The 20,395-nt window shown below is 42.1% G+C and overlaps 1 protein-coding gene across 1 annotated transcript in view; it reads left to right on the top strand.

Moving 5' to 3' along the window:
- The window catches only part of NSMAF (neutral sphingomyelinase activation associated factor), a 65,936-nt gene that overhangs the window by 20,181 nt on the left and 25,360 nt on the right, over positions 1–20,395 (top strand). The window contains exons 3-10 of the mRNA XM_040261266.1: positions 4,880–4,958; positions 5,057–5,124; positions 5,222–5,258; positions 12,107–12,157; positions 14,676–14,747; positions 15,032–15,079; positions 15,183–15,235; positions 19,174–19,303. Of these exons, the coding sequence (XP_040117200.1) occupies positions 4,880–4,958; positions 5,057–5,124; positions 5,222–5,258; positions 12,107–12,157; positions 14,676–14,747; positions 15,032–15,079; positions 15,183–15,235; positions 19,174–19,303 (538 nt within the window). The remainder of the gene's footprint in view (positions 1–4,879; positions 4,959–5,056; positions 5,125–5,221; positions 5,259–12,106; positions 12,158–14,675; positions 14,748–15,031; positions 15,080–15,182; positions 15,236–19,173; positions 19,304–20,395) is intronic.

Genomic DNA, 20,395 nt, shown 5'->3' with positions numbered 1-20,395 from the left:
ACTGGTTGGATCTCCTTGAAGTCCAAGGGACTCTCAAGAGTCTTCTCCAACACCACAGTTCAAAAGCATTAATTCTTCATGTAGTTTTTGTTTAAATCAAAACTGTGTAGTATTTGTTTAAATATAAACCAAAGTAAAACTCAGCTTTTTGTTTGATAGATCTGGGCATATCTGTTTCCTTGGCATTCAATCATATTATATAATTATTTTTCTAATTGAAAGTAGAACCTTGGCTTTTTACCTCTAGAATTTTGAACATATTTTTTTCTCTAATTTCATATCTTTTACTCTCCCAATGCTCCTCTGCTCTCTGTCATAATAATGTCCTGCTTAAAACTGAATACATTATTGAAGCACAAATATAAGCAAGCAAACTGAAACCTGTTTTTGTAATTTTCAAGTTATTATTAGGTTGAAATGGTACGGTTCCATGGAAGTGAATTTGGCAATATTTAGCAAGATTGCATGTAAATTATCCTATTGATCTAGCAATGCTACTTGTAGGAAACTACTTCAGAGATGCAGAGATGCACTAGAAAGTATATAAATGGGCATATGCCCAAGATTATTTATTGTAGTACTACTTGTAATAGCAAGATGCTGGAAGCAGTTTAGTGTGTGACTGAATAACTTATGGAATGACCACATACTGGAGTATTATGAAACTGTAACAAAGGAATGAAGAAGTTCTGTGTGTTACTGTACTCCAATACATATTAAGTGAAAAATGCAAGAGAAGAATATTTTGTGTTGGATGCCATCTTTCATATAAGAATGGGGCAGTTATATTGATTATATTTTTAAAAGTTAAATATATATATATTTTAAAGCATAGGCAAAAAGCTAATGGAAATGGTTATATACAGAGAAAAAGGAGGGATTGGGATAATACTGAGATGACAACTAGATGCCTCTGAATGTACCTTTTTTTATAGCTCTGTTTTTGGAACCATAGGAATATTTATATGCAATATAGAATTTCTTTATTAAATTTCAGGAGAAACAGAAAATTCTAAAAATTAAAAAGAAAATGAAACAAATGAACCTAACTATATATAAAGCTGGAGGATTAATCACGGAAAAGAATTGTTTTAATCAACTTCACAATGCAATAATTTGTGTCTCTGGTGAAATATATTTTCAGTTAAGGAAGAATTGCAAAAAATGTTGTAAATTGTTTTAGTAGTAATATTAAGTATTTTTGTATTATTTTGGAACTGTTTTATGCAGACAATTTTATATAGTTAGATAAAGCAAAATGCCAAGATTAAGATTTTCAGTATAAAGGAGACAGATCTAATATTAAAGGAGTTAAGTAAAAACCTTGGGATCTTTGGTTTGAATGTAATGCTTATATGGAGTCATATGCTTTTCTTTCAAAAGAAAGTGGTTTCTAGCTCTGCCTTCTGAAAAGACCTAGAAACAGCTCAGTAGCAATGAGCTACTCTGTGAATGCCTCTCTCCAGTAAAACGAATGAGGGCTCTTTGGAGAAGTGCCTGAGTCTAAGTGAGGGGCGGGAAATGTGAGGGAGGGAAGCCTGTAACATCTTGTTATCCTGGCAGGTAAGGAAAAATGTCAAAAACGATTGGATACTGAATTAAAAGGGCACAAGGCCACCCTGAAAAGTTGGGCAAAAAAAAAAAAAAAAAAAGGAGCAGATTGAGCATCACAAAAGAATGACTATAGGGGATTGGAATTTATCATAAGAGCTCAACTCCATGAGTTCATAATGATATATATATATATAATATAAATAATTTCATATGTATATATACATGTGTGTGTATCATTTACCTTCAAAGGATTGTACACTGACTCATTTTTCTAAAACTTGATAAAAAAGATCAAGCATTTTTCATGCTTTCCTTGTACAAATTGTATTTCAGGGCGACCAAATCATAGATAATTAAAGCTGTTCTTTGATAAATTCTAGATAACAAACCGGAGAAGGCAATGGCACCCCACTCCAGTACTCTTGCCTGGAAAATCCCATGGACGGAGGGCCTGGTGGGCTGCAGTCCATGGGGTTGCTAAGAGTCGGACACGACTGAGGGACTTCACTTTCACTTTTCACTCTCATGCATTGGAGAAGGAAATGGCAACCCACTCCAGTGTTCTTGCCTGGAGAATCCAAGGACGGGCGAGCCTGGTGGGCTGCTGTCTATGGGGTCGCACAGAGTCAGACATGACTGAAGCGACTTAGCAGCAGCAGATAACAAACACTGAAGGACTGTTAAAAATTTCAATCCCTAGTGAATCAGGGATCGACAGACTATGGTCATATCTGGCTGCCACTTGTGTTTTTTAAATAAAGTTTTATTGGAATGCAGTCACAACCACTTGTTTACATCTTGTATCTGGTTGGTTTTCTGCAACAACAGGGAAACAGAGCTGTATAAAGACAGATACCAAATGGCCCACAAAGTAAAAAATATTTGCTCTCTGGCTTTTTACTGAAAAAGTTTGCTAACTCCTGACCTAGACGTACTCTTCAGTGGCTGCTAAACTAGCAGGTGAAAAGCTGCTAAGAAATATTTTAATGCATATGTCAAGGTGGGTATTATCTGAACCCACTGGGGCCTCCTGATGTGAGGGCAGTACATGTGCCCTGCCTCTGACATAAAGGAAGTGGGATAGATGAAAACCACAGAGACGTGTTTAGCAAAGTCCATAAACTGGGGAAATGAACACTGTCTTAGATTAAGAGATATTAGGAGACATATCGGCTAAAGGAAATGTGGGCTTTGAACAAAGCAACTATAAAAAACAGTTATAAAATAGATTTGAACCCTTACTTTATCCTGGATGACATTAAGGAATTATTATTTTTTGTAGATGTATAATGATGGTCATTTATTGAAGGACTTGAGAGATTCATGTTAAAGTATGTTTAGATGAAGTATTGGAGAAGGAAATGGCAACCCACTCCAGTGTTCTTGCCTGGAGAATCCCATGGACAGAGGAACCTGGTGGGCTACAGTCCATGGGGTCACAAAGAGGTGGATGTGACTGAGCACAACACAGCAGATGAAGTATAGGAGGTCTGGGAATTTATCTAAAATCCAGTAGGGTTCTGGGGTGTTAGGCACAAAACAGGAACACCTGCATGTTAGCAGCTGCAGGAACTAGTGGGCTGGTGCTTGGGAGTTTTCTGTTCTATTTGTATTTCTTTACTTTTGGCTTAAAAGTACTTAAGTTATTATTAGGTAATTTAGGGTGTTAGAGAAGTAAATGCAATTAACAGCATGGAAAAAATGATATAGAAATGAACATTTAAAAGATCCTTTGAGGGAGAAGAGTTGTAGACTATATCATGGCCTTTACTGTGACGCTTCTCATCCATTTGGTACATATACCTGTGTACTCAGAGGCAGACCTTTCTCAGATTGCGGTGGGGCTTTATCCTGTGGGCTAGGAAGTCATTGGCATTTTTGTAAGCCAGGAAGGATGTGAGATTTTTTGGCAGAATAATTGACTCAGGGAGGGGACTCAGGGACAGGGAGAGCAGGTGGGTCTTTCTAGAGTCCAAGTAAAATAATTGCCTCAATTAAGCGACCCCTGGGATGGGCAGAGTGAGAAGGGTTCACTAGGACACCAAGGAATGGCTGGAGAAAAGGCCCAAATGTCATACAAGTAATTAAAAAAAAAATCCATGGAGCTTTCCTTGTAGACAAAATAGAGTCTTAGAAACTAAGGTGATTATTTTTTAAAAGGTTTCTTTTTTCCCAGCATTTCTTAACCTGTGTTGTGATTACATAATAAAGACGTAATTTATTACATATTTTGCATATTTGCAATTACATATATTGCCTTGGTCTGATCATTGATAAAAGTCATTCAGTCAGTAAAAGACAATAAAGTGTAGCTTTTTATTGGCTTCAGGCTAGTGAGGCACACTGGCTCTAGCATGCTCAGGCAGGCGTCCCCCTAGACTTACTAGAGCCTTATCATGTCCCAAGAAAGGAGAAAAATGGTCGACAGCTGATCTATTTGGTATTATAGTAGTAGGCAGATCGTCTTTAAAATTGCTTATTCTCATAGAAGCAATTTTACCCTGAATTCCTATGTACCCCAGAATCACTGCTAAAAGCATTTTATGTGCTAAATTCAAACTGTTATTTTCCCATGGTTATAAATAAGGGAAAAAATCCCTTACCTAATCAATGTCAGGTTTAAAAAGGGTTAGGGTTACAGTATGGTCTTCTGAATAGGTGTTTAAGATGTAGGAAATTCAAAGTCAAAAGAATTAACCACAGACAGGATGGAATCAGTGTTTCTTAAGGATCAGAAAACTGCTTCACATTCATGTAGTTGTGAGGACCAAGTGAAGTGATAATGAATAAAATGCCTGGGACAGTCCTCAGCCAGTGAGACTGTATTACAACCTGTGGAGTTTCTTTAACCTCTGGGGAGGAGGTGATGGTTGTTGCTTAGTTGCTAAGTCGTGGCTGACTCTTGGCAACCTCATGGACCGTATGTAGCACAGGGAACTCTTCTGTCCTCCACTATCCCCCAGAGTCGGCTCACATTCCTATCCATTGAGTCGGTGATGCCATCTAACCGTCCTCTGCTGCCTTCTTCTCCTTTTGCCTTCAATCTTTCCCAGCATCAGAATCTTTTCCAGTGAGTAGGTTCTTCATATCAGGTGGCCAAAGTATTGCAGCTTTAGCATCAGTCCTTCCAGTGAATATTCAGGGTTGATTTCCTTTAGGAGATGAGGATAATTATTTTGCTATGTTGTCCAACCTTTCATACCTTGGTCTCTGATCTTTTATTAGTTGATGCTTTAGTCATATACACGCTAGTTAAAATGTGTTATGATTCTTCTGGGACTTCTGTTATGTTCATTAATAATATCCTTTTGTACTTTATCTCTAGGAAAATCAGAGGCTCCTTAAAAATATGTTCAAAATCAGTTATTTTTGAACCGGATGCAATATCCCAACCCATCATTAAGGTAAACACACTTTCAATGTGAAGAGAAATAGCCCTATATTTGTGTACATTTTACCTTGTCTTATTTTTATAACCTCTCTCTCTCTCAATTTTATTCAGATTCCTTTGAGGGATTGTATAAAAATAGGGAAACATGGAGAAAATGAAGCCGGTAGACACTTTGCAAAGTATGTCACTGCTACGACTGTTTGACTGCTACCAAAAAGCTGTATGTATATGTGTATGTGTTTATATATATTTAATGACTTTCATCTGTATTTTTAGGACAGTATCTGGGGCAATTTCACTCATTTTCAGCCAGGTAAGGAGACTTGGTAAATATTTTTTCTAACCTGAATGAACTTTTAAATGAATAAATACATACATTATATACGTATATGTGTGTGTGTATGTATGGGTTTCCATATGCACCCTTTTTTAGCATAATGAAATTATTTGTACAAGTCTCAAATGAAGACCACTGGAAAAGATGTTTAAATTCTTTTAAAATTTAGTTACTGGGAAATATGTTTTAGAAGGTGTGATCTGTGTGTGTGTCTGTGTGTGTGAGTGTGTGTCCCCTGCCGGCTGTGGGTTTGCCCTTAGGAGTCCTGACAGTATGTGAGGTTGAGGTAAAGGACTGCAGGTTCTCCTGTAGCCTCGTCACCATTTAGGAGGGGGGAGGCCAGTGCCCACCGCTTCAGGGAGCTCAAGGTGACTCGTGACGGCAACCCAGGCACGACTCGGGTTGTATAGCCTTGTCTAATTATAAAGCCTTGGAGTCATGACTTTATTCATTTCGCGTTTACTCAGTATAGATTTTTGCATCCAGCAGTGTGTTCACACTGGCAGTACAGAGATAGATTATAACATGTTTTTTCTCCTAACATACATGACCCTTGAGTAAAGCAAAAGTTCAGGGCACTGACAGCCTCCAACACAGTTAAAAATTCGTGTATGACTTTTGACTCCCCCAAAGCTTAACTACTACGAATAGCCTACTGGTGCCTTACTGGTGACACGTGTTTAGTTGCGTCCCACTCTTGGCGACCCCATGAACTATAGCCCACCAGGCTCCTCTGTCCATGGGATTTTTCAGACAAGAATACTGGAGTGGGTTGCCATTTCATCCTGTAGGGGATCATACATGGTTGATTAACACATTTTGTATGTTGTATGTATTATATTATGTAGTCATACAATACAGTGAGTTAGAGAAAAAAGGTTATAAGAAAATCATAAGGAAGAAAAGACACGTTTGCAGTATGTACTGGGTTTATCAATACTATAAGTTTGTCATCTGTTTACAAGTTTAGTAACTGCACAGCAGGGTGACTGTTTCCTAGTTATTAAGTAGAAATGGATCGTCACAGAGGTCTTCATCCTTGTCGTCTGTCTTCATGCTGAGGAGGAAGAGAGTCTTGCTGTCTCAGGGGGCAGAGGAGGAAGGGGTGGAGGAGGTGGGTGGGTGGGTGTGCAGGAAAGGCAGACACATTCAGTTTAAATTTACAGAAATACATAATAATTTCTGTCTTTTTCTGCTTTTTTATTTCTCTAAAAGTGTTTCTCCACATACCCATCCTTCTTCCACAGTTTGCTTTAGTTTCAGCGCCTGTGTCAAAGAAGGGTCCATGTTGTAAAAAGAAGTCAAAAAGCAGGAAAAAATAAAAAAAAACCCGGCACTTCTGCTAGGTTGTCCAATGTCAGTTTATTCCCCGGCACTTACTGCGTCTCCTCCCTCCAGTCTGGCTCTGGTTTGGGAGCGCTCGTCTGCACCAGGTCATCATCTGTCCTTGGGTGCAGTGTCCATTAGTGCTTGAATCTCTCTGAGATCCAGGTCTCGAAACAGTTCAGCCCCCTTCTTTTTTGGCCACATCCATAATCTGATTGGCTCTGTCATAAATGCCGTGTGGTCGTGCACAGCATCCGAACAGTTTTCTCTAGCAGGAATGTGTGGTTTTCAGCTGGGTGGCTTTCATGCCTTTTTCTTGAACAACCTGGGCATCTTCAGTGGTGTGGTCCTTACAGACTCTGAAGATATTCCGGCTGTCAGCACTGACAGCCCTTTCCACAGAGCACCATGTGCACTAAACCTTAAAGGTTCTTATGACCTCTTGATCTGGAGTCTCAATTAGAGACACTGTTTTGGGGCAAGTAGACCGCTTTGACAGCTTTGGTGTTGAACTCTTTGTTCTAGGTGGCCAGGGGTATTGTCTAATTTAAACAAATGTTAAAGGGTAGTCCCTTACTGGCAAAATACTTCCTGACTGCATCGATGGGACAAAGCATCGATGGAACCAATCCAGGAAAAGGGTTCTTGCTGCCCAGGCCCTCTTGCTGTGCAACCTAAAGATGGCAGCTGTGGTCATCTCTTCTCTTCAAGGCTGCTGCTGCTGCTAAGTCGCTTCAGTCGTGTCCAACTCTGTGTGACCCCACAGACGGCAGCCCACCAGGCTTCTCCGTCCCTGGGATTCTCCAGGCAAGAACACTGGAGTGGGTTGCCATTTCCTTCTCCAGTGCATGAAAGTGAAGAGTGAAAGTGAAGTCACTCAGTCGTGTCCGACTCTTAGCGACCCCATGGACTGCAGCCCACCAGGCTCCTCCATCCATGGGAATTTCCAGGCAGGAGTACTGGAGTGGGGTGCCATCGCCTTCTCCACTCTTCAAGGCTAGACGTCAGCAACTTTGTAGATCAGGGCAGTCCTGGTCATCAACTCCACTGCACCTGTGCAAAACAGCAGACTTAGCCTATCGCAGCCTGCCGTATTAACTCCTGGTCCTCACTTCTCTTCCTAATGAATGTCCTTTGTGGATTCCCTGCTCACCCACCCCAGCCACCTGCAGAAGAGGGCATTTTCATCTGCAGTAAAAACCTGTCCAGGCAGATACTCTTTTCTCCTCAGAGATATTTTTCATGCTGTCTGGGAGCTCATCTGCTGTCTCTTGGTTGGCAGAAGCTGCTTTTCCTGTTATCTTGACATTTCTAAAGCCAAACCTCTTTCTAAAATTATCAAACCATCCTTTGCTAGCGTTTAGTTCTCCAGCTTTAGCTCCTTCACCTTCCTTTGGCTTTAAGTTGTCATGTGATGACTTCATACTCATCTATAGGTGTGGCTTTCTTACAGCAATCCTGCACCCACATAAAAGCTGCATTTTAAACATGAGATAAAGAAGTATTTCACAGAAAGTGCCAGGTTCTCCTGCCTGCGGGGTAGCTGCGTGTCCGCTTCATGAATGTCCTTTTCCTTTCTACAATGGTCCTTAATGCAGGATCCATTTATCTTGACACGGTGGCAGCCACAGCTGTGGACCTCAGCTCAATCAGCGGCGCACGTCAAGCAGGTCAGCTGTTGCTTGTAGTGTCGTGACTGTCCTCGGCTTCTCTGGAGCACTGCCAGCATCACTGGTGGGTGGGTCCCGTGGTGGTATTCAAGGTTTACGATCTGACCCTGAGCACGATGAAAGATGCACAAGAACCAGGAGAAACCACTTTTTACTGCCATGCAGTTTCCTGTAGATGTTCACAGGGAGATGAGTGGTGTCCTGTGGGCTTTTGAGGTTACTCTCAACACTTGACCTCAGCACAGGGGGTGGCTAGGAAGCTATGGCCGTGGTACAGTGTGAGCTGCAGGGAGGGAACGCTGTGGCTTCACGCTGCATCTCTATATAGTTATTTACATTTTCTCTCCACTTCAGTTGGTGCTGCGTCTGATCCGGAAGTTTGCGTGTTAAGTTGTGATAAAAAAATTTATCATGTTTGTTTTATGGTTGTAAATGATACGATAGACTAGTATCTACATACATGTTATGTACTCATGACATACTTATGTCTTAATTTTTCTGATATTTCTAGGCTGTGCAGTTCATCTTCTTTCCAATTGTCCGAAATCTCCACAAAATTTTCCAGCGTATTTATTGAAAACAGTCCACATGTAAGTGGACCCAGGTGGCTCACGCCCACGTTGTTCAGGGGTCAGCTGTACTTAACTCACCTGCAGATCTTTAAAAAATTAGCTCATTTTTGTTGTTTAGTCGCTAAGTTGTGTCCGACTGTTTGTGACCCCATAGACGCTAGGCCGCCAGGCTCCTCTGCCCGTGGCATTCTCTTGGCAAGAATACTGGAGTGGGTTGCCATTTCCTTCTCTGAGGATCTACCCAACCCAGGGCTCCTCTGCATCGTCAGGTGGATTCTTTACCACTGAGCCATCTGGGACGCCCATTAGCCCTGTCTTTTTGCTGTGAATCTCACCGTCTTCACCTTGAAAATGAAAGGGAGAGAGGAGATCAGGGTTGCCTCCCCTATGCAGAGCCCCAGATCCTTGAAGTGTTCAAAGAAAAGTATCTTTCTGTGAAATGTAGGAAAAGCCATGGGAAACAGATATAGAGGTTTCTTCACTTCAGGACTTGACTCAAAGCCTTGCGAGTCTCACAGGGTGAATAGTCTGGAACAGAGAGCCTCCCGGTGGTGTTTAGATGACGCAGCCCTCTTGTTCATGGCCCTTTTTAGCGTATGTTGAAAATTATTTTGTGAAAGCTGGGAGATATCAGGGTACGTGATATTCTAGGTCTCCCTTCCATGGTTCTATTAATTTTAGAATGTCTGTTAGTTTTGACTGGCATAAATGAAAGCGGTTACTGCCATCTCTTACTTTGGGGAAGGAACACCATTATTGATAATTCTGGCCCACAGCTGTATTCTCATTATTACTACAATATCATTCTACACTGTGGCTTTATTCTGGAAAGTCCATATCTTGAAAGGAGGAGGTAGGTTTTAAATCGGAAGTGTGGTTTCTGTTATAAAAGTATCCATTTTAATATAATTTTAATAAACCTAGAAGCAAAATCTTTCTATTGCCTTTCAATAGTTTATGTAAGATGTCTCATATCAAGCTCATAATCAGCTATTATTATTATCAAGGGGCAACTAGACATAAGCTACTTTTTCAAGTATTAAGTTTCCTGGGTTAACTGCACAACCAAGAAAACAAAATGTGTGTGTGTGTGTTTGTTTGTTTTGATTACTTACTAGGTCTCAGTGCTTTAGAAATATGTTATGGTTCTTTGGGCTTTAGAGAGCTTTGCTTCTATATACTCTTTTGCTGGTAAAATAAAGAGGAAGGTGTGTGTGTGTGTCAACAATAGTACTCATGCATCCTGGGTTTCCCCAGTGACTCAGACGGTAAAGAATCTGCCTGCAATGCAGAAGACCTGGGTTCAGTCCCAGAGTCGGGAAGATTCCCCAGAGAAGGGCATCCAACCCACTCCAGTATTCTTGCCTGGAGAATTCCATGGACAGAGGAGCCTGGCAGGTTACAGTCCTTGGGGTCATAAAGAGTCAGACAGGACTGAGCGACTAACACTTTTCACTTTCTTCCTGCATCCTGTAAGTATCACAGTCACGGTTTTAGAGATAGAAGTGAAGTTGCTCAGTCACGTGTGACTATGTGCAGTCCCACGGATTTCAGCCCGCCAGGCTCCTCCGTCCATGGAATTTTCCAGGCAAGAGTGTTGGAGTGGGTTGCCATTTCCTTCTCCAGGGGATCTTCCCAACCCAGGGATTGAACCCAGTTCTCCCACATTGCAGGCAGACGCTTTACCCTCTGAGCCATCAGGAAAGCCCAAGAGAGAGGAGGGAGATTGAGGGAAGAATAAAATATGTGAAGCCCCTCTCTCCAAGAACGTTACCTCTCGGTGGGGCGGCAGACAGTGAGCAGACGTCTTCTCTGACGTCAGGCAGAGACAGACGCCATGAGGAAGATGAACCAGGACAGAGGCCAGTGCGTGAGAAGGCATGCACGAGCTACGACAGTGCAGCAGCGGCGGATGCCTCACTGAGAAGGGCCCTGGTCTGATTTGTCTCTGTCTGTGGGTCTCCCCAGCGCCTGGGACATCAGGGGACGCCAGGCAAGCATCTGGGGCTGCTGACTCAGGGGTGTGGCCCAGGCTGGTGGCGGCGGGAGGGTGAGAGGGGTCGGCATGCAGGTGTGCTCTGAAGAAACCCTGACAGAGGTGCTGCTGGGCTAGTGGTGAGGCTCGATGTGGGAGCAGGCTCTGTAGATCGTGACCTGGAGGAGGCGCCGCCGACGTCTGGGGGCCTCTGTCTGGGCTTCGGGAGGAGGCTGGGCCTGGAATGACAGACTGAGGAGCCACCGTTTGCAGACACTTGTCAGGCCCCGGGGCTGGGTGTGTTCTCGGGAGGTTGGGAGGAAAGCAGGGGCCCTAGGAAGGTGGACCCCAGCTGGTGAGGTCGGGAGAACCTGGAGCAGGTGCTGCGCAGGCAGCTAGAAACCTGCTCCAGGAAGAGCCCAACTGTGTTGCATCTGAGAAAGAATCCAAGTCCCGAGAACAGTAACCTTGTGCATCCTCTCTGACCTCGTCAGGAATGGCTGCAGTAACACAGATCGGAGGAAAACCTGCTTTGGGCCCTGGAAAGTACATCAGCTCTGGCAAAGAGTTTTACCACTAAAACGAATAGAAAAGGGATAAAAGGATGTGAGACCAAAGGAGCGTTTTTTAATCTGTAGTTTGTTTTAAACGGGAGAAGGTGCATCTTGTGATCCTAGGAGCTACGTTTTTGAACAGCTGACGGATGTGGGGGAAGCAGACTTTCTGTCCTAACTGGAGGGAGGGTGGGATTAGGGCGCATGTGCGAGGAGGTTGATGCTCTGGGGCGTGTGTGATATGTGGTTGCTTGTGAGTGTGTGTGTGTGTGTGTGTGTGTGAGAGAGATATGTGGTTGCTAGTGTCCCATGTGAGGACAACTGGCCTGGTGCATGTGAAAACTGCACCTCTAGAAAAGAGAGGTTTCTCTATGTTGATGAATGGATTTCATACCACAGTGACTGTCTTAATCCTTTCTTAGACAATGAGCACTTAGGTTAGCACCCTTCACCTGTGTGGTTACTGGGCTCAAGTGATGACATTGACAAGCCATCTTAGACATTGTATCGGTCCTGCAGTGGTTGCTACCTTGTTTCCTTAATGAATCTCTTTTTAATTTAATGTTTGTTATTTTAACATCAGAACTTTAAAGCCATACTAATATTAATGCAAGTGCTTTTGGAAATAGAGGTTAAATAACAATGATTTAAATTTGATTCATAACATCCATCAGCTCATCACTGAAAACGTTTAATTATTTTACAAGTATTGATTTGTCTTTTTCAGGTGTATTTCATTAAAGAACACAACGTTGTTGCACCGTATAAAATAGAAAGGGTAAGTAAGGTTTTTCCTTCATCCCCAACAATTTCCATAGTGATTTTGAGCAATAAGGTTCTGTGTCTGTGTTAACTTCTTTGATGCAGTATAATGATAACAGGTATTTAAAGGCTTGTTACTTAGCAGTTATAACAGAATTATCCAAGGGAGCCACAGACTTCAGTTCAAAAGATTTCAGTTAACTTTTTAGCTTAAAAATAAGTGAGTCTATTAGTGGGGGAAAAGGCTTAAATTATTGGGTTAAAAGTTGAAATCAGAAGATGCATCATATTTACTGGGTATTGCTGAGGACTTCTTTTAAATGTTACAGAAATATTTATAGGTTATAAGATACCCTTATTTAAGAGCTCAGTAACAAGTGTATAAGTTCTCCTGATTGGGTAGAAGCTCTGAAGGATCATGAACACAGGACTCATAACTAGACATCACATCCAACCACTCTGTGCTTTACTTAATGTTGTGACTTCCCAAGTGGCTCAGTGGTAAAGAACCCGCCTGCCAAGGCAGGAGATGTGGGTTCGATCCCTGGGCAAGGAAGATCCCCTGAAGGAGGACATGGCAACCCACTCCAGTATTCTTGCCTGGAGAGTACCGTGGACAGAGGAGCCTGAGCACAGACCCATGCTGCAGTTCCGCGTGCAGTAAAGGGAAAACTCCTAGCAGAGGGGACCTCACAGGACCTAGAGATGGGCCTACTGCTCCTGCCTCGACGCCTCTGAATTAGGAAAAGCCCCACCTCTGAGCAGACCGCTGCAGGCTGGGTGGCAGTCCTGGTCACAGGCCGGCCTGGCATGCAAGTCCTCGGCAGCAGCTGGGACAACTGGCCACCAGTAGCCACCTCCAGGTTTTATGTGCAGGAAACATCTGTGCACGCCGGTCAGTCAGGAGCAGTGAGCCCTGAGCTCTTGTTGCTCACAGGCAGTGCCGTTGGCATCTGGGAAGGATGCTTCTTCACCGTGACGGGCTGTTCCTTATGTTACAGGCTGCTCCACCCACTGAGTGCTCCCCCCGACACTGTCCCCTATTGCTGTGTGGCACCTCCACATGTTGACAAATGCCCTGCAGGGGTGGCAGGACCACCCCCCTCCAAGCTGAGAACCACTGGTCGTTGCACCCTCACTGCAGAGGTTCTCCTGATGCCTACTCAAGGCACAAATATGCTGGAAAGTGACGTCAAAGGAAGTGGGTCAGGTTGTCTGAGCAAAGAAAAGCTCTTTTGTTCAAGTGTGAATGAGGACACCAGAAGATTCTCAGGTTTAAGGGGGAGAATGATGACATTGACGATGGTGATGAGAGATGATAGACTGGGAAGACCCTTATTCCTCTGATGGGGAGACTGGTTCAGAAACAGTACATGGATGAATTCCCTTTGTGAGAAATCCAGAAACCAGTTCAGAGTGCCCTGTGCCCAGGTGAGAGTGAGGTGAGCCACACTGAAGGTGTAGGGACATTGGCGCATCGTCTCACCATGGTCCCTCCCCTGGCACAGTGCACGTGATTGCAGGGAATGCCCCGTTCCCATCTGCTCACCTGTCCTGGAGCTCTGATGGACCCATAATGCTCTAGATGTCTGGGGACCCTCCTCCCAAAACAGGAAAGAGCTGGGCTTGTGCAGCTGCTCCAGGGGACTTTGAGCCAGAGACACAGGCAGATGTAGCCCAGCATACTTACCCTCGTGGGGAAGAGAAGAGCACAGTTTGTGACACACAAAAAGTAACCGTCACAACACATGTGCACCCAGCCTCAGAGCACGTGAGTGTGTGAAGCCGGCACTGACCGGATGAAGGGAGAGACTGACAACTGTGCCAAACAGAGGAGACTCCCATGTCCACCTTCAATAATGGTCAGGTCATCCAGGCAGAAGATCTCTCGGGAAATAGGACTCGACCAGTACTCTAGCCAGATGGGCTTCACAGACACATGCAGAACATCCTGCCCAATGACAGTGGGACACGCTCTCCTCACGTACACAGGGGACATTCTCCAGATCACATGTCAGGTCACAAAACAAGTCAGTAAATCTAATAAGACTGATGTCATTCCAAGTATCTTTAACAACCACCATGGAGTGAAACCAGAAATCCATAGCAGCAGGAAGATTCATACGTATGCGGAAATTAAACAACCTTCTTGTGCACACAGTGGGTCAAGAAGAAATAAAAAGGGAAATTTAAAAATACTTCAAGATGATCAAAACGAAAACATACCTAAACTCCTAGGATGCCGCAAAAGCAGTCCTAAGAAGGAAGTTTTAGAGTATTAAATGCTTACCTTAAGAAAAGAGGAAGATCTCAAATTAAAAAACCTAATTAGATAGCTCAAGGAACCAGAAAAAGAAGAGCAAACTAAGCCCAAAGGCAGTGGAAGGAAGGAAATAGTAAATACAGAAGTAAATCTCCCAGGTGGGCTGAGGGAGTTCCCTGCACCCATCAGCAGGGGTTGCAAATGTTCTTAAAAATGACAGGTCCTGATGTGCTTGCTCTCCTCTGATTCAGTTCATCTTCCTCTTTTTCAGGGCACGATGGAGTATGTCTTCGAGCTGGATGTTTCAGGGAAAGTGGAAGATGTTGTGGAAACACTGCTTCAGGTAAGTCAGCGCTCTTCTCAGATATTCACTGGCAAACTTTTTTAAAAAGAATCTCATATTCGTACATCTCACTGAAACCATAACCTGTTCTCTAAATCTGAATGAGATTTACTTGAATGTGTTGAACTTGAAAACTCTACATTAGGAAGAAGTCATAGATGTTTTAGAATGGCTCTTAGCTGTTACTGAGTAACAGAATGGTGGTTGTGTTTCATTGCTTCTAAGGAACTATCTTCTTATCATCAGAGAGAGAAATAAATCCATGTATATTTCTGTACTCGTAGCTTCATAGAGCATCCTGTCTGGACAAACTGGGGGACCAAACTGCCATGGTGAGTTTCTAAAGACCTGTGTCTTTATTGTGAATGAGCCTGCATTGATGTGTCACTTACAGATACTTACAGCCATATTTTTTAAATGATTTTGTCTTAACAGATAACAGCTATCTTGCAGTCCCGTTTGGCTAGGACGTCATTTGACAAAAACAGGTAAGTTTTCCAAGATTTTGGTTCCTGGTGGTGAAGCAGCGGCGTTGTCATCTCAGGCCTCATTCAGTGTGTCTGCCATTGATGATGGGTGCTGGCATCTGCCTCGCCCCAAAGCTGCTGACCTGGGGCAATGGCCCCGGCCTCAATGCCAGCGCAAAGTCTGGGGGCTCCTGACCTCTTGAAGGCCTGGGGAATGGTGCCCCCCCAGAGCCTCCCAGTCTGTGAGCTTCTATCCTTTCACACGTTACCTCTTCCGTTCAGGCCACCAGCGCCCATTGCTCAGGTTGCTGTGACAGCATTTAGCTCATCACCCCTACACTCTCGTGTCTTTCCTTCTGCAGTCCCCTTTTCTCTACTCTTCTGAATGCCTTCTGAATGCGCTTTTAAAATACTTTCTTTCTAAAGAACTTACTTGTTTATCACTTGTCTGTTTGAAACTCCTCCAGAGGGTAAAGTATTCACTTTTCTAAGTATCCAATTTATTTTCTGCAAGTAACTATACTTTCATATTAACCTGTTCTCTGATTTCTTTCTCCCCATATTTTAAGTAGATTTCCTTCTGTTAAGTAGATTTGGGCTATTTGTGTCTCCGTCTGCAGTACCACTGTGTTAATCACTGTGTCTTAGTATCTGCCCCGGCATTTCCTTTCTAATTTATGTCTTCAGTGTTTTGGTCTTACACATTCTGCATAAAGTTAGAATCAGCTTGTCAAGTTCCATAGAAGAAAAGCCTACTGGGATTTTGACTCCAATTGCAGTGAAACTCTGTTTGAGTCTTCCTTAGTGTCTTTTTTACAGTTTTCTTTGTAAAGGTCTGTCTTCTCTTGTGCTAGATTTATTCCAAGTACTTCATATTTTAGTGATGTTTTAAACGGTATCCTAAAATATGTCACTTTCTCTTTATTGTTGACAAGTAGAATGAAGTATATTTTTGTGTATTCATTTTGTTTTTAGCAATCCTGCTAAACTTTGTTCAATTCCATTTACTTAATATATATGTACAGATTGTCTAATGTGTATAACATCTTAGGTATGGATTATTGCAGTTTCTAGTCATGAGGTGTCATTTTTACTTTAGATTTTTGTGTTTTGCTGTATCCTTGCAGCTTAGGACAAAGTAAAACATGTTGGTTGAATAGATTATTACGTATTGGCTTTGGCTGAAAGCTTATGTGTATAAATGAGAGTAGTTGGTAATATTCTGTTTTAGTGCTGCCTTTATGAGGTTTGTGAGCCTTACACTGTGTTTGAAGACGTTAGAGAGTTTGCTGGTAAAGTCATCTTGCCAAGAATGCCATTTCTATGGTTATGTTTGTTCTTTCTCTGTTTCACCTACACAGCATTACTTTTCATTTTTGTATTTGTAGGATGTACCAGTTAACTGTATTGCAGAGGGGCAAGTATAGCATTCATTTTAGGAAGGAAAAGAATAAGAATCATACAATAAGAATTAGCTTCTTTTGACCTACTTAGAATGGATAATTTTTCTAAGTAGCAATTTAGACTTTAATCCTGGGCTTCAGCATGACATTAATTTTAAAAATGGTTCACCAAGAAAGTTTTAACTTATCCAGTCTCCAGAGTGTAAGGCTGAAGAATTTGGGGGAGAAATATTTACAACATAAAGTGAAATGTTGCAGGATTATATAATTCCTCTAAATAAAAGAAAATAAACTTTTGCTAAATAAGTATGATTTTCATCATACTTCCAAGGAAATACTTTTTTTTATTGTAGTATATTTTTTTTTCCCTACTGTTCATTCTGAAAAATTTCAAATCCTCACAAGTTGAAAAGGTAATAGTGAACACAGATTCTGTGTGAGTCACGAGGTATTAATTTGTCAACATTTTGCTTAATTTGCGTTGGTCCTTGCATGCTCATGCTGTTGCTTGCTATGTGTGTGTGCATAAGTAACACATGTATGTTTATATGTTATATGCTTAGGTATACATGTATGGCTGATGTGCATGTGTATGTTTGTATGATACATTTAACATAAGAGTATAACTTTTTCCTAAGAAATTTGAAATGACACTGCAAGACTCCCTCACACTTCACCCGCAACTACTTCAACATTTCTCTGTTACAGGAAGATCTCACCTGCCCTCCATACTGTTATGATACTCACACAGCAGTAGTCTGCATGCCAGGCAGCGCATACCTCCATCGTCAGGTTTCCCCATTTACACCCCGAAATGTCCTCGTTAAAATACTTGGTATTAATTTTAGATTGAAAGATGTAAAGACAGGACAAAGAGTTCTACCTCCTCATCCAGTTCCCTGCACTGTTATATGTTTATATATAACATGTTTTATATATATACTGTTATATGTTTATATATAATATGTTTATATTATGCTGCTGTGTTTTGAGCATAATCCTAGATTTTTTTTGATGCTAACAAAATTTTATTTTCCAATTATTTCTTATGGTATTTAGAAAATAGGGTTTTTTTTTTCATTTTTTTTAAACAATGACCTTGTATCCTGTGGCTTTTCCAAATTCAAAATTTACTCATTAGTTGGCTTTGGCTAGAAGCTTATGTGTATAAATGAGATTAGTTTGTAATATTATGTTTTATTGCTACCTTTTTGTGAGATGTGTGTCTTATACTACCTTTTAAAATGTTACAGAATTTGCTGGTAAAGCCATCTGTTTTGGGTGTTTTTTGTGTAGATTCTATAGTGTTTTATCTGTCCGTTATTATTTAATCTGTGAATAATGACAGTTTCACAAAAATTCTTAAGGCTTTTATTTCTACTTCGTGCCTCATTGCACAGTTTGATTAATAGATGCGGTGAGAGCAGACATTCTTGCCTTGTTCTTGGTATTACAGGAAAGAAGTTTAATGTTTTCACCAGGAAAGAATGATGTCAGCATGCCAGCTGTAGGATTTTCATAGCTGTCCTTTAATCAGGATGAGGAAGTTTCTCATTGTTCGTGGTTTGCTGAGAGTATTCTCAAAAATGAATGTAGAATTTTGTGAAGTGCTTCTTGTGCATTTATTGAGATCATCTTTTTTCTTTCCTTCTGTTGATAGTATGAATTATGTTGATTGGTTTTTCATTGTTAAAACAACCTTGTATTTGTGGGGTAAATCCAACTTGCTTATGATGTATTGCTTTTTTTGTTTACATATTACTGGATTTTCTTTGCTAGAAGAAGTCCTTTTTCTTCATAAAGGACTTTTAAAGTTCCTTTTCATTTTTGGCTGTGCCAGGTCTCTGTTGCTGTGCTCAGGCTTTCTCTGGTTGTGGCGAGCGGAGTCTACTCTCCATCTCAGTGCATGGCTTCTCGTTGCGGTGGCTTCCCTGGTTGGGAAGCCTGGGCTGGCTCTAGTAGCGTACACGAGCTTCAGTAGTTGCAGCTATAAAGGATTTTACATCTCTGTTCATGGATATTGCTCTGTAAATCTTAGTGTATTTGTGAGGTTTTGCTTTCAGGGTTATACTCGCCATATAACGTGAGTTTAGAAATGCTCCTTTAGTCTCTGTTTGCCAAAAGAACGTGTGCAGGATTGTATTTCTTCCTTAAATTTTTAATAGAATTTATTGGTGAAGCCATACAGGCCTGAAGTTGTTCTTATTCAATTTATTTACTCGGAAATGTTCTGGTTCAATTTATTCACACAACGTATGACTACTTAGGTTGTCTGTTTCTTCTTGTGCCTGTTTGACAAGTTTTTTATTTGTCTGACTTCTCTTCTGTGATACATAACCTCATCTGCTTTTTCAAAATGAAGTACTCATTGTACCCATTAAAAAAAAAGGCAGTTTTATTTAGGTGACTAGCTTACGTCACCGCTTTTCTTATATTAAGTGTTGTGTTTAGATACTGTTCTACAGAGTCACCCTGGAGCTCCCTCAGCTAAAGTTAAGCTGAGAAAGTAGATTGATTTCTGATTTTTCTTGCTTTTGCTGGAAAATGTATTTTCAGATTCCAAAGTGTTTCTGAAAAGCTGCACATGGAATGCAAAGCAGAAATGGTGACACCTCTGGTGACGAATCCTGGCCACGCCTGCGTCACTGACACCACCCTCTATTTCCAGCCTCTCAACGGGTACCCGGTAAGCGGACTGCGGGCCAGGGAGAGCTCCTTTGCATTGCAGTTTTCGCCTTCAGTGAACTTTTCATTCCCTGAATTTGACCTTACTGTGTTCTCACATTTTGGTGAGAGTCAGAATGGCCGCCCCCTGCTCATCCAGCATCTGGTATTTAACAGGCTCCCCGTGTGACCTTGACATTTGAGCTCCCCTAACTTGTTTTCTGTGACATCGGGGTCACTTGCTCTCAGCGATACGAGAAGAAACCCCACGTCTCCCAATTTTAGTAAAGGGTCCTTAGAGATTTATACCTTTCTACCTGGAAGCACTTCTGCAAGCGAGCAGTGAAATCTACTAAGGTTAAGGAAAATGGATGTTTCCTGTGTACCTGCTTATCTGTACACCTGAGTCGTATTTCTCATTGTTATTTAATTATAAACACAACCAGTAGGTCTGAGTCTTGCCCAGAGAAGTGGTAGAAAGTGGTCTTCTCCAGCCCGGGGCAGAGGTGCGTGTTGAGATGCTGTCACTGGGCAGTTGCAGGGGTGGTGCTGGAAGCAGGCTTCTTTTCCATGATGCCTTTAGACTCATTTGGCCAGATAGTAGAGACTCAGATTTCTACACTAAGACTTGTTAAGATTAGAGGCTTTATCTAGATCTGGCCCCTTTTCAGAGCGGTTCATTGAAAAAGCAGAAATCCCAATACTCTCCTCGTGCGGTTGGTCCTTTTGGCCGGCAGCTTTAAGAACAGAAGTGTTTTCTGCCGTGGAAGTTCTCCCGGTTGGTCAGTCATTGTATGTGCTTCCCTGGTGTTGCTAGAGGTAAAGAATCCACCTGCTAATGCAGGAGATGTGACAGACACAGCTTGCATCCCTGAGTCGGGAAGCTCCCCCGGAGAAGGAAATAGCAACCCACTCCAGTATTCTTGCCTGGAGAATTCCCATGGACAGAGGAGCCTTGGGGGCTACAGTCCATGGGGTCGAAAAGAGTCAGATGCAACTGAGCACGCCACACATACACACTCACTCACACACACAACTGAGCACGCCACACACACACACACACACACACACACACACACACACACACACACACACACACACACACACACACACA

The sequence above is a fragment of the Oryx dammah genome, unplaced genomic scaffold, assembly GCF_014754425.2.
Source record: "Oryx dammah isolate SB20612 unplaced genomic scaffold, SCBI_Odam_1.1 HiC_scaffold_19, whole genome shotgun sequence".
In the NCBI taxonomy this organism is placed as follows: Eukaryota; Metazoa; Chordata; class Mammalia; order Artiodactyla; family Bovidae; genus Oryx; species Oryx dammah.
The sequence above is the reverse complement of the archived record's forward strand: the minus strand, read 5'-3'. Positions and strand labels throughout refer to the sequence as shown.